The 19155-nt window shown below is 33.5% G+C and overlaps 1 protein-coding gene across 1 annotated transcript in view; it reads right to left on the reverse strand.

Moving 5' to 3' along the window:
• Nucleotides 1-782: 782 nt before the first annotated feature.
• LOC145684706 (phospholipase A1-like) overlaps nucleotides 783-19155 on the reverse strand; it is a 41770-nt gene continuing 23397 nt past the window's right edge. Inside the window, exons 2-7 of the mRNA XM_081757082.1 lie at nucleotides 18195-18351; nucleotides 15057-15202; nucleotides 9992-10243; nucleotides 5802-6032; nucleotides 1987-2173; nucleotides 783-895 (exon numbers count right to left, since the gene is read on the reverse strand). Of these exons, the coding sequence (XP_081613208.1) occupies nucleotides 826-895; nucleotides 1987-2173; nucleotides 5802-6032; nucleotides 9992-10243; nucleotides 15057-15202; nucleotides 18195-18351 (1043 nt within the window). The 3' untranslated portion in view covers nucleotides 783-825. The remainder of the gene's footprint in view (nucleotides 896-1986; nucleotides 2174-5801; nucleotides 6033-9991; nucleotides 10244-15056; nucleotides 15203-18194; nucleotides 18352-19155) is intronic.

Genomic DNA, 19155 nt, shown 5'->3' on the forward strand with positions numbered 1-19155 from the left:
TTTAACAAAATTTCGTGAAAATAGTTAAAAACTATTTTAAAATTTTAAGACATCTCAGAATTTTTTATTTATTTATTTTATTTTTATTTTTATTTATTTATTTATTTACTTATTTATTTGTGGACGCCACTAAATACATTTAATTACCAAAGGCAAGACCTACGCAAATCCCTTTCTCTTACTGAAAAGGCGATCTTCACAAATATTTCATGAAATTTGTTCGATCAACAACCATTCAGGCATTTAACCTAGATACTTTAAGTTCTAGTTTAAAAATGTGTTGTTGGTAGATTAACAATAACTGGTACTGTTTTTATATATATATAGGAAGTTTGAATGAAATATGAAGTAAAAATTGTGTTAATAAACTGAGGTTACTTTTTGTTTCTGCTAGAATTCAACTAGCTTTTGTCACATAAAAATGTTACATGTTAAGAACTTTAATATACTAAAAATGGTTTGCCATTTGTCACTTAGAAGACAAAAATTATTATTGTTGTCAGATGGACCGAAAACAAACAAAATTGAAGAAAGTCAGTCTTTGAAGTCAACTTAAATATTAGTGTGAACTACAACGTACTTTTTTCGTTTATTTTAGCAGATCAATTAAAATAAAATTGTGAAGTAATGTTAATTTAAATAGAACTTTATTTCTTTGATTAATAAAACATCATATCTAAATGATTTACTAAGCGTTTTATTACTATTATACTACATTGTACAAAAAACTAATTTTACAGTCAACTTCAAATATAGCCTTTAACAGTATCAACAAATACATTGTGTATTAGTCTAGCCGCTGAAAGTATTATTCCGTTCAGACGATTATTTGCATGGTCGGGATTTACAGACGTCGTGATTGGCAGGAATGTTCACACAATACAAACCTTGGTCACTGAAAAAATACAAATATCAAATTATTAAATTACTTTCCATAGTATTTATTTAAATTGAGACTAAGATTTAAATACAAAGCCTGTTTGACAAATATAAGCCCTTAATTCTTACTAGTTGTACCAACTGCTGCTCCATCTTACGAAATAAATTGATCTAGTTTTTGTAAAACGGACTTAGAATGATCAATAACCCAAATGGAGCTCATGTGGTTCGGATTCCACGTTAATCAGTAGGTCCACGTCTCATATAGCCTCGCTGCTGAACGGGACGTAAAACTCAAAATCAACTCAACTCAATAACCCAAATATGATTAAAGCAATGTCGTATTGATTATATCAATTTTGTTTGCCAAGACACTAAAATTTAGTCCAGTCTTTTTCAACTAATTTCATATCACGTCGTCTATTTTGGATCAAAAGATCCTATGTATTTCAATTAAACATTTTCTTGTACGCCTTATATCTGGAGTACTACATACAGTGTAGCCAAACCCAAACTACCACCTAACTCAGTATGATGTTCTTATTCCATTAAAAAAAAAAAAGGAAACTCGATTTAGGGGTCATTCAAACATACATTTTATGATTCCTGATCCCGAGTTCACTTTGCGCGAGCTGGGTTCAAAATATTTTTTGTTGTATTTGACATATGGATATTTGTCTTTAGTTTAAGATAATCTTTAAGATAAAAATATCGCGCTACTAGAACCTAATTACATTTATCTATCTTTACTTTCTTTCGGACCCCGATATATTCGTCTCGCGTCTTTCTGGGGTTCTGACCCAAAGGTTGAAAAATCCTGATTTAGTACAATTATGAATGGCGTCAAGTGTGGAACATATAGATAAATGTACACAATACGCCATAACACTCATATGTTAAGTTATTAATTTTAATTTTATTCTTCATTAATCATTAAACTTTGTTATATTAAATTTTATAGCTGCAAGCTAAAAGAAAAAAAACTTCAGAAAACTGTATGTAAGTATCAATGTATTATATAATCTTTTTCCTCTTAACTTGTAACGATGAAGTACAAATTTTTACCGATGTTCCTTCCCTCAAAAGCCGCCACTTCGTTTCTATTACCTGTGAGGAAACTGTCTCCCCATGATAGCAGTTTGAACAGGCTCTTCTTCATTTTCTGCGCTACAGACTGCTTCTCGTGGAGAACAACTGTTCCCTGAAGCTCGATATCCAATGAAGGGAGCTTCTTCAGAATTACCAAGGATATAAACATAGTAAGTGATTGACATGAGGTGATTACAAGTGTCAACTGAAAAGAAAAGAAATTTAAAAGTGCTATTTTAATGTAAGACCAATTTAATATTTAAACTTCATTACTAAAAATATTTCTAAACTTAAGAAGTCATTTAGATATTTTATTAAATTAGGTCACACTAGTTGAAATGAGTAAATGACGCAACACAAAAAGCGGGGCGCAATGGCTCAGTGATAGAGCGTTCACATCCGGTGCTTGGGATCTCTGGTTCGATTCCAGCTCGCGCCGTGTGGACTTTGTGGTGGACAAACACCGTGGTCGTGAGTTTTCTCGGGGTTCTCCCGTTTCCTCCCACTTTCTTCATTCCACCATTTTAATTCATTTGTCATAATCACCGTCTCCTTTAGCCTAAACGTCATAAGTGTGGGACGTAAAACTCAAAGATTTCATTTCAAAGATTTGCAACACAAAAATCAAAATAGCCTGAGGACACTTTCTTGCAGTCCCCTGGAAGCAAACCAACTCAACGATGCTAAATCAATGGTGAGAATAGCAAACACACTTACAAACATATATTCAACTTTATATATAAGATGAAACCATATTCAACTTTGATATAAAACCAGCTTTATCTGCTAGGTTCTCATACTTAACGTCTTATATTTTTATTTTATTCAACGTTTTAGGGCTTTGCTAGAAACAGTACTCGTGTATGAGAATAAGAGGTTTGGAAACACTTTTCGGATGTAAGTTTCAGTTTCTTCTATAATTAGTACATCAAATATCAAATACAAAGCAAGTACAATCCTCCGAAACATCTTGTATTGGAAAAAATAACCATGAGAAGAAGGTGATAAGGTAAGGTATAGCAGGTTAATATTGGTCTATAGCTTTTCCATTTGGTATTGTGGTAATGACATTTATATTTATTTATTTACGAACATAATTCCAGATACAGCTGAACACCAGTTTATACTGGAATATCTAAGAAATCTAAGAGATGATAACATAATAATAATAATAATAATAATAATAATAATAATAATAATAATAATAATAATAATAATAATAATAATAATAATAATAATAATATCATCTAAGTAATAACAAGAAAGGTTGACAATAGCTGACTAGAATTTATCCACTAAAATGACATAGTAGTGCAGAGTTATATACAGCTTCAGAATTAAATAAATCTACGGGTTATGTGACATTTCATTGTATAATTTATTAAGACTGCAGAACAGAACTATTGACAACCTAGGTCGTACTATATGAAAAAGATGTACATTACGTGTTTGTCTGAATGGAATTCGGAAATACAATTCTGATGAAGGACTATTTCGATTTGGTGAATTCAATTGCTGAAAATGATTGCTGTCACTGGATTCAGCATCAAAAGAAACAGAGAAAAAGAGGGTGTTTAGTGGCAGACCTATAATAGGTGGGAGATAAATAAGGGCAAAGTGCGAAGATAGAATGTAGAAAATGTATAGAAATGCCATGCTAATTGTGAAACGATTGAGGTCAAATGTTGGATATGAGGAATGCATGTAGAGCTCCACTGAATAGGCGTAATGTGAATCATGGGAGACATCTGAAAAGCCACAATGTTGGAATTAGCACAAGAAGAATATACGGGAAAGGGGTCATGTGATATGTGGCTCTTGACACACACCGTCTATGGAAATCAGTAGTGACCGAGACCTCTATTTAGTTGTAACTGTTATGGACCTTAAGAATGATTGTATGGTTGATACAAAAATGGAGAGAACAGTAGGTACATTTATAAAACGGTAAAGATGGACAATCGTACTCGTAACAGCTGTCGCTGGTCTTGAAATTGAAACAATAGTCGACAGGTGTCATGAATGCGCCAGATGTTGTTCGCAAATATCCAGTTTTGTAGGAAGCATATCTAATCATAGCTTGGAACCTTGGTGCTCTAAACTAGAAGTGAGTGAGTGATTTCAAGTTAATTAAGTTGTCCCGTTGTCATATTTTGAAGTCAGATGACAGAAAAACGGTGTCTATTATATAATTTACGAAATTCTTATATGGACGTAAGGAGAACATATTCAACGGTTGTATGGGTGACGTGCAACCATCAGGGATAAGGAGTCGGGTAAATTCAACATTGTCAGGTTTCTGCACACTAACTCTTCATCTTTCTTGGTTCTCCACGAATCAATGAAGAGCAGCAGTATTGTCTGTTCTATAGAAGACCAGAAAACGTCAGTCATGAACTCTTTCAGATTATCCATGGTCATATTTGCACATTCACCAGCATATGAACATGGGACGTTTTTGGGCTGGAAAGTGGACACTTGACTCGATGCAGAGGAGATACATGGGACTCATTAATTTCCCATCCATGGAAACAACAGGATATATCATTTATGAATAGGTAGTAGCTGATGCAGATCCAACTTCAGCGTATATTCTCTTCTCACCTTGGAACGACAAAGTCCGTCCACAATGTAGCTCTTTGTCGAAACGGCTTTGGTCAGCATTCAAAACTTGTGAGGAAAGAAGTTTGTGTTATGCAATCACTTGCTTCGTTAGTGTGACGAATTCATAAGCAAATTTCCGCCTCTGCTCGTCATCCTGCGAAACAATTTGCCATCTTTGTGTGTGATAGACGTGGACACAGTCTTGTTTCTGCATAGAACAGGTTTCTTTGTGCAAGGTACCACGCTAACATTCATCCAGTACAACTACTTATCATTCCGTTACACGTTTCAAAATTCTTGATGTTCCAGGATTCGATTCTCTTTCTACCCCTTATGTATATAACGAGCTCATGGAACGTACTAAAGGGTCTATAGTTATTTTTATTCACGTCACCTTTATGACAGTAATGATACATAGCGCGGAACGCCTCCTGTTACAGAGGTTTCAAACAGTATTGGCCACTATTGATTTCAATAGACGGTATGCGTCAAGAGCCATAGGTCACATGACCCCTTTCCCGTGCATTCTTCTTGCTTTAATTCCAACATGGCGGCTTTTCAGATGCCCCCATGATTCACATTACGCCTATTCAATAGAGCTCTACATGCATTCCTCATATCCAACATTTGAACTAAATCCCTCTACTCGTTTCACAATTAACATAGCATTTTTAGACATTTTCTACGTTCTATCTTCGCACTTTGCCCTCATTTATCTTCCACCTATTATACGGTCTGCCACTAAACACTCTCTTTTTCTCTGTTTCTTTTGGTGCTGAATCCAGTGCTAGCAATCATTTTCAGCAATTGAATTCACCAAATCGGAATGTTCCCTTTGAGAGTAGCGTTTCGGATCTGAGTTGGCTATGTGTGAGTTTGTACAGATGTTTGAGATCACTGATTTTATGATAAGTGTCAGGTAGTTGAATATTTAGTGTTTTTAACAGTTCGTGTTTTGTCATTGTCGTCTATGAGCTACTCTTAAACGTACTATTGTCAGGAAGCATTTAGAACTAAGTTTAGCCGCTGATATTGTTGAGACAGATGAACAATTTTCCATTTTAGGAGAAATTATTGCCTTGTAGATACTATTCATGTCAAATCGTTATATTGTTTAGCTCGTGTTGTTAATGAAATACTTTTCATGCAGTTATTTCATAGACTAATAAAATCAAAGCGTGAGAATGTTATAAATTACAATACGTTAATAACAAATGCTATATACTTACGGATACAATCGCATTGGCTATTTCCTCCGTTAACACAGAACTGAAGATGGCCACTCCTAGAATCACATGACCTTCCAAAAAATCCATCACAGTTCGTGACGATTGTTTCAATAAAAGGAGCATCGTACAAATCCAACACATATCTGTCATCATTTAGGTATCTGTCCAATTCTTTGTAAAGAATACTTCCTGTTCCCAAACCAGCCACTATGATTTTGCCTGGATCTAAAGCTTGTTTTAAAACCAAAACGTATATTATTAACTTGACAAATGAAACTTTCGTAGAGAAATTTGAAAGTATTTAATGGAATAATCTAAAATCTGGACATATATAATGATACGGTATATAATGCATATATATATATATATATATATATATATATATATATATATATATATATAGCTCGAAACATTGTAGAAGGATGTGTCCTGATTTTAGTAGCAGCTCCCTACTGTAGGAGAAACGAGGGCCAGTTTATATAAACTAAAGTATAATGTATTTTGACTTCAACATCCGAAATGATTAAAGAAGAAAGTAAGTAGGGACAGTGACAATTTCTAGGATAAACATGTAGCTCGTAGCTTATATTCAGTTGTTGAACATGAAATAACTACAATAAATACGAGAGTAATTCAGAAAAAGAAAGTACAAATGAGAGATGAAATGAGTAAAAGATTTATGATACAGAAACTACATACTTTCCAAGTATTCGCCATGCACATTCAAGCACTTAACATAGCGTAATTCCAGTTTATACTATCGTTGTACTCTGTTGCTGCCTATGTATTCAACCATATATGAGAGCGTTTTTGAGTTCATCAGCAATGGGAAGATGTTTTCCGCAAAAAGGGAACATTTGTATTAAGCATCGTACTCTATCTATGATCCCTCATTTAGAGCCAAGCAGCTATACGGTGCAGATATGAATAAGGATTGTGAGCTCTGAAAATGTGCAACAAAACTGAGAATCTTGCTAAATTTGAGATGGAGAGTATTATTTCCACTTGGTTCGAAAGTTAAAAGACTTCGTGTCCGGAAAGAACTTACGCACTCCTAAGAACTTAAAGGCACTTTGGATACGTTGGCGTCAAGAGAGTGCAATAATGATACAGAATAACTAACATCATAATATGATTAATCCTTTAATGTGTGTAGTAAGTATGCATTAATCTTTAAAAAAAATAAATCATAATAGGACCATGTCCTTCTTTCAATATTGCACCTATTCTCACAAAGCTGTCATTACAGAGCAGAAATTGGCAGATGATCACGTTGAAAAGAACATGATCTCCCTACTTGAACTTTGAAGAAAAGTCAAAAAAGAGTCAAAATGAACTAGTTGATTACGGCACTTATCAATTGATCAGATGAAAGTAAAACTCCATCTAACTAACAATATTAACAGAACTGGAGGTAAACGTTATCATATACCACTTGTGGAAAAACAGTTAAGAGTATCCATTGGGATTTCAGAGATTTCCCCCAATGAGGTACACAAGAGGAAGATGTTATGCAATAGTGATCCTAACATGGTGTCTGTGGAACATTTTGAACATTTTTATAGGGTATTCAAAAACATACGATACTGATCGAAATATTACGTATAACATACCAACCAAGCAGATAGTTCGAGTATAGCCGACAAATGTCTGTGCAAGGTGCCGATGGTTGTTCCTGAAGCCAAGCTCGTGGCCAGATGAATTCTCACCACGCCTCATACATCACCGATAAGTCTAAATCAGGATTTACAGTAATCAGGGTAGAGGGCGTATTCCAAGTGGAATAAGTTGAATTGTCCTGCAAGATGATTATGCTTGTTATCCTGCTGGAAGATGTATCCCACAAAGTGTCCAAATGAGGTCGAATGATAAGGTTGACGACGTCAGGAATGTACGATGCACCAGTCACATTATTCTGAATAAAATCAGAGGAGAACCAGATGTAAAATCATTGTCACTATACCAGAATGTAAGGTGTGTGTGCCCTGTATGATAAATTCGAATACACGGAGGATTTCCCTGCTCACTCACGTGCGTGGATGACATGCAAACAGAAGTTATTGTGTTCTATGCGAAACGACTCTCATTACTGAATACAATCACTCTGCATCGCCTTATCACTATAGTCTCTTCCGATACCACTGAAGACGTTTTCGATTGTGAATAACTGTCAGGGTAATCAAGTTTCCAACAATCGATTGTCTAGTTTTGTATTCACATAGCCAGGATTTCGTAAAAGAAGGGGGAATCCAGGAGCTCGATGAATCCAAACTATTTTACTGGCAACATATATTGTTTTTTTAGGACAATAAAAATGAGGATATGTTAGTAAGTATTTTGATAACAAACTATGAAGAAATCTCGAGTAAAAATATATATATATATATATATATATATATATATATTTAAACAGATTTTACATTCCTTCCTTTGTTCATTCAATAATAACAATTTTCCTTTCACTATGACCTCAACTATTATAAAATGTACAGATCCACTATTATGAAAAGTACATATGCAATAATGTCTTGTCAAATATTTTACAATATTTACTTGTGTGTTTCTTTTTCTGTTGAATCAAATGTTAACGGAAATTTCTTTCCACATAACTTTTTTGTTTTCATTATTCCTCCAACTACTCTGTTCCTAATGACAGGTTAAAGGAGCAGTAGAAAACTGTTCCTGAAATAAGATGTTTAATACTGCAGAAAAGTGATGACGAAAAATTGATAAAAATTTCCATGCTATTACAGAACGGCACTACGCTTTCGAATGCTTGAAATTTCCCTGACTAGTGGCTGAAATTCTGAAAATTCCGTAACTTTTCTAGAAATTTCAAATTCCCTGACTTTTCCAGGATATTCCCTTATTCGCCACGATGTATTGCAAGTAATACAAATCTCCTCATAAGAAAGAGTAAATAAAAGCTTGCTGTAGCTTTCTATTTTTAACGCTGATTCTTATTTTTCTCGCTTCTTTTTGTTTCATCCTTCCTTAATTTTTTTCTTTTCTGGTTTCGAAGGGGGGTCCGGACTCCCCGGCATGCCCCCTTGGCAACATACCAGAATATATGTGTGCTGACACAAGACAGAGTAGTTCTGACAGGCGGTCGCAGTCCTGTCAGTTAGAGTGGCCTGAACGATCCGTCTGTCCTGGTATTCCCGGTGCATCACGAAGACCACTTGAGACTCATCAGCTTTGAGAACCATCAACCTTCTAAAGTGTACAGACCGATAGATCACTAACACGACAATTTAGCAGAACGATTACTCTCCTCTCGCAACCCCACCACACATTCACGGTCGAAGTAATTTAGTTACACAATAGGTACTCTCTGTTGTCGTCCTGGAGTTGCAGACACAGGCGATGGCTTCCTCATACTGGATTCGCACACACAACTGCACTCTTTGTACTACGCGACGACCTTCAAACTACTTTCAGCATACCCTCTTTAAACTCTATAAACATCCTGCATTGTACAGCGGTGGACACTTCTAAATGGTACACCTTAGCCGTAAATCTCCATATGGCTGTACCATTTAGAAGTGTCCACCGCTGTACAACGCCACATGCTAAGATCTTCAATCTAAGATTGCCATGTCTCTATGGACACAAATTCTATAGTGCAAATTTCGTTCAAATCGATATCAGGTGTTCTTCAAGGTATTTACACTAGTATATTTATGAATTAAAATGCACTGTATTAGAAAGAATCACCTCCTTTGCAATGTAACGCATGGTAATTCTTGTACTTAAACTAAGAATTGCAAAAGCTTGTCTCACATAATGACTCGTCAACACGGACGTATGAGGGAATCCAGAAAGAATCCCTTTTCAGATATGTTCTTGTTTCACTGAAAATTTAACCCAAAATACAAAAGGAAATATTAAAAAACATTTAATGAAAGAACATAGAATTTTGCTTAGAGAAACCATACTTTAAAATTATTCGAGATCAAATACTCAAAACATTTCTTATATGTTTTATTAATATTTTTTGAAGAAATGCGACCTATGAAGGTGTTACGGAATGTGTTCTTGCTGATTTCACCATCCTTTGGATACGGATACTTTTACGTCACTTTTTGATTGACATTTAATACTTCTTAATAATCATAATACATCAAAATATACTTGCGTACTTGGAGATCATAATAGAATAGCATTAGACAATAAATCAAAAGAGTTACCGACAATCCAGACACGTGCAAAATGCTCGCTCCTGACGTTGATGGTTGTGGCTCCTGCAAGATGTGCTCCAAGACTGTATCCAACAAGGCGAACTGCCCCAACGGGACAATGATCTAGAATTGCGTCCACGAGTTGTGCTACACATTTGCCAAGCGGGTATATACTCTGTACTGCTCCTAAATAACAAGGCATGCGAGAATATTGACCCCAGTTCACAGTAAACACGTGGGAAGTTCCATTCTGAATGTGGGCTAAAAACATAAAGAATAATAGAGTAATGCCGATTCTTTAAATTACACGTAACAAAGTTTTAAACTTGAAGTTACTATTGCTTGAATAAAATTACTCTAAATTACAGTAATGACAAATATTATCTCGCGATTTATTCAAAATATTTAATGGCTCCGCTGCACTCTTCACTTTATGTTCAGAAGTTTGTATTTACATAAAACTACGGTCATGTTTCTAATTTCAACCAATTCTTGCAAAAGCAAGATTAAGTTAAGCATAAATTAAAATAAGATGAGATTATCGTCCATCTAAAGAATTGATTTGCAACGATTTAGTGGAATACATGTTATGTTGCAACTAAAATGACTGAACAAAATCAAGCTATTTCTTGTAAGCTGTTAGAAACTTTATACTTCAGAAAAAGAAAGGCATTAAAGTTAATCCTTGAAAAAAAAAGTGACTCGATGTACACTCATGTCCAAAATTATTGTCGCATATCTATAAATATGCTGATATAGGAATATAATTTGATAGCGAATTCGCGCGGTATTTCTTATATTGTTAGTATGTGTATAATCGGCAAAGACATGTATGGGGAAAATTTCATGTCAAAAGAGCAGTAAATAAGAACAATAAAACGAAAATAAAACTTTCCTGTCCATTTAGCAACATTTTGTTCTACTCATTCTAATTTTCGTATTTATAATTCTTTTCCTATGAAATTTACCACAAATATTCATTTCCCGATTATACACATAGTATCAGTATTAAAAGTACCCTGCAAAATCATTATCAAATTATATTCTTACAAGAAGATAATTATAGATATGCGACAATCATTTTGGACATGAGTGTACATAATATTTTCATAAAAAGAAAACAGAAAGTTAAAAATGTCGAAACAAATGAATAGACATTCTGTAAATTTATCAGTTTTAATATGCTGATTTTTGATGCAAATCATTTGAGAACTATGACAGATTCTCCAAATCATTAAATATTTTCTTTAAAAAAATAGAACCCACATTCCTAATATCAATATTATATTTTGTTGTATAAATGAGACTAAACACTGTAGTTAAGCATTAGCAAATAATTTACGAAATCCAATTACTTCTAGGAGGAGAAGGTAAAATACTCGAAAGTGCATTTTAACAGTGTTAAAAATCTGCCCTATTTTTGATTTTTTCCAGACCATTGATTTATAAGAGGAATTATCTTTTTCTATTTTCTTTGAAATGAACTGGAAATTTAAAGGTTTCATTTCATTGTTTTCTTCTTCAAATCTCACTATATGTATGAAGAACATTTATAGGTAAATTTTGTTATGTATGATTTTAATCCTGAATAATCAAATTTAATTTAAATTTACACATATAATGGAAACTTGTGTTGAATAACCAACAGTAATTAGCTAGACTTTAAAAAAAATAAACTCACATTATTAAAATTCCAGTTCATTATTATAAAGGAAATCAAAACAAACATGACGTAGTCAATATCGGTAAAGTGGACTACAATTTCATTCATCCGGAGAACCTAAGTATCCACTGTAAACAGCACACTCTAATACATCAGAATTTCAATTGATACCTTTGGTATAATATCTGATATGATAAAATGAAATATACATTTTCACTGAAACTCACCGTCGCTATTATTATATATGTAAGGATAAGGATGTGTAATAGGGCCTTTGATAAAGATGCACATTAGCTAGTAATTTTTTTGTTTCTTATAATTTAACATTATTCATAACTAAATTCTGGAAAAGTGTTGATATTTTGTTCGGCATTTGTTGCATATTAGAAGATAGTGTAATAATAATAATAATAATAATAATAATAATAATAATAATAATAATAATAATAATAATAATAATAATAATAATAGACTACTTTTTGTCGTTCAACTATTATCATTTAAGCAAACATTTAATAATCCAAGAGGAAAATACTACTAGTATACCAAAGCGAAAACCTTTAAAATGAAAATACTGTAGTTTTAGGGGAGTAGGACTCTCACAAATTGGCAACTCTGATTGCAGCGCTTTGTTTAAGAATGTACGGCAAGTAGGCGTGCTTGTGGGTTTATATTTTCGTAAACAATTCAGAAATATTCGTGCGTGTAATGTCGTCAGAATGCCCGACTGAACAGAAAGTGTGGATTTGCTTGATTTTCTTTTGTGAAATCTATTTGCTCAATGTTCATTTGAAAATAAAAGAGCTATTACAGATCGTAGACCAACACAGAAACTAAACATTGAGGAGTAAGATGATACCAAGGTAAGAAAATTTGTACACACTGTTATACAAAATATAAATGTCTCACGGTTACAAACAGTGATGCCAACCTGAAACAATATGAAATCCAACTCGAGAGGCAAAAAATCCCATTTTTCGTATGAATTGCCCACATTATGCTAATTAAAAATATACTATAATATTAAAATTAAATTTCTCTGTATTAGTCACATTTTACAATATCTAAATGAATAAGCCGTAAATTTCGATCTTTTCGAAAAATCCCATGTATGCTGTTTATTATACCTTTCCGAGAAAATAACGTCAAAAACTCGCACGATATAGGATTTTCCCACGGGTTGGCATCACTGGTTACGACAATAAAATGTACTGTTTTATTTGTCTGATGTTTGGTGACGATTCTGAGTGGTAGAAGGATTATTATTATTATTATTATTATTATTATTATTATTATTATTATTATTATTATTATTATTAGTTAGGTTAAACAGAGGTTAAACGCATCGCTACTGGGTGAGTATAAATTATCGTGTGTATTTTCGAGAAAATTAAGAAAGATTTTTTTCCTGTAAACCAAAATTGTAGTTGTATGATAATCACACCACCTCTTAAGGGGAAACTGAAGCTGAAGTATTCCCTGATCAAACTTTTCCTTATAACTGACATTTCACCATATCCTAAAATTATTTTTAACTTAAACATTTTAAATTTTATTTACCTACAATACATAATATTATACAAGGATCAAACATACGAGGTGTGTTCAAAAAGTATCGAACCTTATTTTTTTTCCTCGTAAACGAATGAAGCGCGAGGGACTTTCTTCAGTGTAGATGAAGAGGGAACACTCATGAGCGCTCATGGCCACTCACGAGTGAAAACGTGTAGTGAGCGGTCGTCGAATTTCCGGTTTCTTGTAAAATGACAGAAAAACTTGAGCAGCGATATTGCATCAAATTTTGCCAAGAGCTTAGCGATACCCAGGATGAAACCATTGAATCGGATCGATACATTCTATTTTGAACGAGAATTTGAGCATGAGAAGAGTGTCCTCGAAATTTGATTTACGTTTTCATCGCCAAATAAAACATTTCTAGGTATTCAGGCTTCCTACTCACCCGACATGGCTCCGTACGACTTTTGGCTTTTTCCTAAACTAAAAATACCACTAAAAGGGACCCAACTTGAGTCAAGAGAAGACATCATGCGGAATGCGACGACATTGTTCCTCACACTTCGAAAAACTGCGCTCCAAAAGTGTTTCAACAATGACAGGAGTGCTGGGAGAAGTGTGTGCATTATCAAGGAGACTATTTTCAAGGGGATTAGTGTTTCAGATTTCCAAATCAATAAACGTATTTTTGCCAACCAACCGTTCAATGCTTTTTGAACATACCTCGTATATGAGTAAATAGATCATATTAAGTTAAATAAAATGACATGAGTGAACATAAATTATCTTGTATAGTTTTTGAAAAAATCGAGAAAAACGAATTGTTATGGTGTTAAGGAGTAGGCCTATGCCATTTATTGCCAAACTTATGTAATTGATAGATTTCATTATGCTGCAGTACATTATTTATTTATTTATGCGCTGTTCTATGAAAAATAAATATTCATTGTTAAGTAACAGATTCTATCAACTGTTGTTGATTTTCCCAATAATGACATACTTACTAGTTCTAAATTTCATAAATGAAATTAAAACATCTAATTTGTTTAATATAACGTCAGTCGTACATTCAGCTCTTCTAGTTTTTTATTTTGCTTCTGAAAATGAAAATACTAAAGATAATAAGATTATTCACTTCTCCATATATATAACTAGCAGAATACTCGTACTTTGCACAGAGAGAATACGTTTCGTTTCGGACATAAAGGGCTGAATTTGGATTTAAACTGCATTGAAAGTATCACTGTTCATCTCAGCGACCTCGAAAACTATGAATTCGACAATAATATCGGTCATTTTGGATCATTTTTAAATATCTTCCCTCTCCCCTAAGTTGCACCGTCAAAGTGTATTGATAAAAAAAAAAAAAAAAAAAAAATCTCAAGCCCGAACCTCATCTATGTGCAAATTTGATCGAAATCGGTCGCGTGGTTCAAGAGTTATTGTTTTATTTATTTTTATATATCTTCCCCCTCCTCCTTCCCGGCGTTGTATCGTCAAAGAAATGATAAAAACCATCCCAGGCCCAAACTTTATCTATGTTGAAAATTTGATCGAGATCGGTAAGGTGGTTCAAGTGGTATGAAATCAAAAACACAGTCACTTTCATTTTTATATACATAGATTTCCGATAGGAATAGTTTTCAAATCTGCTAGCCCCCCCCAAATATATATATATATATATATATATATATATATCAGGAATATATTAAAGCCTTACATTTTCGAAACTCAAAACGTTGTTATTAGTATACATTTGATTTGAAAATACGATACTTCATACAATTACTGGCCATTGAAAGCAGAATTTTGTAGGTGCAACATTACCCAAATTAAAATAAACATAAAAATAAAAATCTGAATATTTTATTATCTACTAAAGTATATTAGACGTACCTGCCTTCAGAATCTCCATAGGTTTAGAAGTAGAATCTTGAGCAAAGCCATGGATAATAAGTGTACTAGCCTTTGAGCATTCCCATCCATACTTTTCAAGATTGGTAAGATTCCTTGGATCTACCTGAATGTTCGTGAAGACATCTCTAACAATAAATGAAGAGTAATAATCAATGGCAATCATATCTCATATTAAATTGATTCAAAATAGCTTTCTGGTATTGACGTTATTTGGGGTTTTGTAGAATTTCCTTATTTTGCACTTAAAATGTATGCAGAAGTACTTACTAGCACGTTGCCAAGTGCTTCAAAGAATACAAAGTCAAAAATTATGTAGGTCCACGAGAATCAAATGGATTCTGGATCTATGATACTTCTTTTGAAGGTGTTGGTATTTATATTTGAAATGGTACAAAAGCTACTCGTATTTGCTTTGCTTTGTTATATTTTAAGTCATGTAAAAAGTGTCAAAAGGAAGATGCCTCTTCTAACAGTTTCAACGTACACTCGTAGTAACCAGTTTTAGTAAATAAAATATTTCAAAGCTACAAGTAATTTCTTGTTTGTTCTTAGTCCGTGTTTAACATTACCATTATCAGAAACAATAGAACCTTCTTCACAGGTCTCGAAACACAGCTATCCTTACTTTTATGTTTCCCAATTTTCGCTTCCGCTCATTCCAATCTCTGTTCACAGCGGAAAAGCACTTTGCAAGAACTTCCCACCTGATAAGAGTGGTTTGACTACTTTGGATGAAAGAAGGAATCATGTTTGAGAGTTAACTCAGAACTATTCAATTTATCGGAAACAAAGAACATAATCCAGAAAGGAACGAATTCTTGTTTGACGGAATCGAATTGGAAAACCAAAGACCTTGAAATCATTCTACATTGCGAAAGCAAGGTATTCGATTCGAAGGAGTGAATCCTTGTTTGGAATGAATTGAAAGGAATCAATTCCGCAAAGAGAATCAAACTACCCACTACCACTCAATTGTCTAGTTGATGTGTATTATAATCCTACAGAAGTGGATATCCATTGCCGTAACAGTAAATACGTAAAGAGCGCCATTATACGATTATTGCCTAATATCTCATAGTGATTATAATAACGATAAATATAAAAATTACTTTACTTTGGAGGTAGTGTGAAATCAGAAGATTTAACAGGTTATACAAAATCCATCAGTAGATCAGTAGGTAAATTGAAAATTCAGTAGAATACTGAAAAATCAGTATGTTGACATCACAGCTTTGTTAAACTACCGTTATAAACTACCAGGTGCACTTCCAAAGCATAGTTGTATCGAAGTACGCAAAGTTATCTGCTAAAATAAATAATAGCATAGCAGGCCCGTAGCTAGAAATGGCCAGAGAGACTTAACAGCCTTTGAGTCCAACTTCAGGTCTCCCTGCGGCTACCTCAGCTATCCGAAACTTCCAGTAGTTTGTTTAGATAAATACATGTTAAAAAACGCAACAATGTAAGCTGATATATGCCAATGATTCTTCAATGTTAATTTCTGCTCCCTCTAAGAAACCGAGCTGACTACAGGACAGATTAATAGTGCATCTCTTAAATGCGTTGCAAACCGTTTAAAAATTTGTTAGCCACCAATTGACGGTTTCTTCAAGACGCTGTTATCGGTAAACACAAAATACAACCAATATTGTGCTGTAGTACCTTTTGTTTAGCTATATATAAAATATACATATTACATTTATAGAATCTTTTTCTCATTCAACGGTCACCGGCTAGGTTTTTAGTTTTAATATGAAATATTAATCCTAAATTTTATTCAAGCTGTAAGATATTAAGAATGTTGTCACAGCTCATATTTTACAAAAGACCTTCGAAAGAAAGTGATTGCAATTTTTGCTATTACGGTTTTTACATAATCGTAATTGTCATATATTCGTTGATATTCGTTGTTTCTCACCTCTTCCACAGATCTGCCTTTTAAGACTGACATCCCTCTTTAACTGTTGGATTATATGACATATGCTGACAGTCACATCTAGCTATATTCGGAAAATAATTTAACAATTGCAAAATTTTCGAAATCATGCATCAGACATTAGTGATAACAGACTTTAGAGTAGCAATTGGTTCATTTAACAGAACGTTCGTAGGGTTACCATATTACCCGAGTTTAGCGGGTACCACCTGATTTTCAGGTCCTATATTCGTCCCCCGCTTAACCATCTCTTAATCACAAAAAAAGCGCGCACTTTTTTGGATTGGAGAAAAATCTAACACGAATTTATTGATAAAGTGTTGTTATATTCAACGTAAACCACTACATCTCTGTGTCAATCTCAATCGCGATTGAGTTAAATTTAAACTTGGGCTAAGGCTCAGGCTGTGAGCTATTTGCCCAGTGCGTGTGCGCAGAGCCGTTTGCTAATAGATTTGTTCTGATGCACAGTGGTTTTCTTTGATTACGGTATCCTAGCATTTTGTTTAGATTAGATTCATTATTAATCTTTTTCCCTTTTAAAATGTTTATGCTGTATTTCACATATTGTAAAACCGAGGCAATTTTGTATGTTGGTACGATTTCAAGTAGCTATCTTTAAAAATGATTAGAAATTTTATGAAAGATGCACCAAACTACTAAATATGTTTTAACTTTCTTATAATAAAAATTTAGAAATTATTTTGTGTTTCGTAGAGAGAAAACCATATGAACAATATCTGCTAAATATAGCTTTTTCTTTTTGAAAACTTGCTTTACAGATATCCTTACAATTACACATATCTTACTGTAATACTTATTTTATAATTCGAGACTCACTTAATAAAACACTAAAGGCAAAAACTAAATTTGCTTTACTTTAGTTTCGTTAGAAAAGTACATTGGAAATATCACTTAACAAAGAAATCACTAAAAGGTACGAAGAATCCCAGGTCAGTATTTGTAATACACAAGTTCATATCAGTACTTACGGTTTAGAATATGACGCTTTTCTAATTTTAAAATATGGCAACCCTAAACATTTGATAATATTAATAATATGTTAAATTTAATGATCATTCGTTAAATTGGTATATTTGACATGTAGTTTAATGTAGGATTAGAACCACATATGGTCCATTCTTATTTATGCATTACAATAAAATATTTTATGTACTTACGGGTGGTAGGAGAATTTTAAGTGTTTATCAGGACATATACCATCATCAATCTTGCCTTGTAAACACTTATGAATATCACCAGCAGAACTTATAATATCTTTTAAGATCTGTGAGCCACTTATACAGCTTTCTTCGGTGTGTCTTTTGGTAATATTAACTGTGTGTGAAGAAATATAAGAAACAGATAATTTTATTATATATGGTAAATGATGAAAATATATTTTTCAAAAAGTGTATAATTAACTGAAAACTATGACTTAATAACTATATTAAATCTGGATTTAAAATGTGGAAAATTGTAGCACATACAGTTAAGTAATTCTTTGTCAAGCTTTTGATTTCTTTAAGAGAAGATATAGGTTGTGAGGAGTAATGGGATACGGAATTCAGGGTCCTCATTGTGGTAAATATAGTACTATACTAGCATATTGTTTAGATATAATTTCAATAGTAGCATATTATTGTTTACATATAATTTCTCAAATATGTATGTGATCTAAAGCAGGAACTAAATCAAAATACTTTCTCGTTCTTTAAAGATACTTTGGTCGTTTGGTGTACAGAATTACAGAGGTTGAACAGAATAATATGAACAGTGGATGCAAATCATGTATTTTTCTAGCGTTATTGTTCAACACATATTGCGGTTGGCGATCATATTTTGTTGTCCGTGTATGGCGTGAACCTTGCTCTTTTGTTATCAGTATTTAGTTTGAGTGTTGTGTGTATTTAAATGGCAGACTTAACGTACTATCAACGAGGAAAGAATGTTGGTGCCCGGTTTGTGGAAAATCATCCATGACGAAAGTGGCAGCTGTTCCGAGGGTGAGTCGAGAAAAAAAAAAAAAATCACATGCAGCTGTCATTCTTTGCCCTTTGTGAGCACATGTCAGTAGTTTTGGTCCTCACTTTGCACACAGTTTGTAATAACCCAGCTTGTCAGCAACGGTTCGATGCACTG

Source organism: Thermobia domestica, chromosome 5 (genome assembly GCF_964235325.1).
Source record: "Thermobia domestica chromosome 5, izTheDome1.hap1.1, whole genome shotgun sequence".
Lineage (NCBI taxonomy): Eukaryota > Metazoa > Arthropoda > Insecta > Zygentoma > Lepismatidae > Thermobia > Thermobia domestica.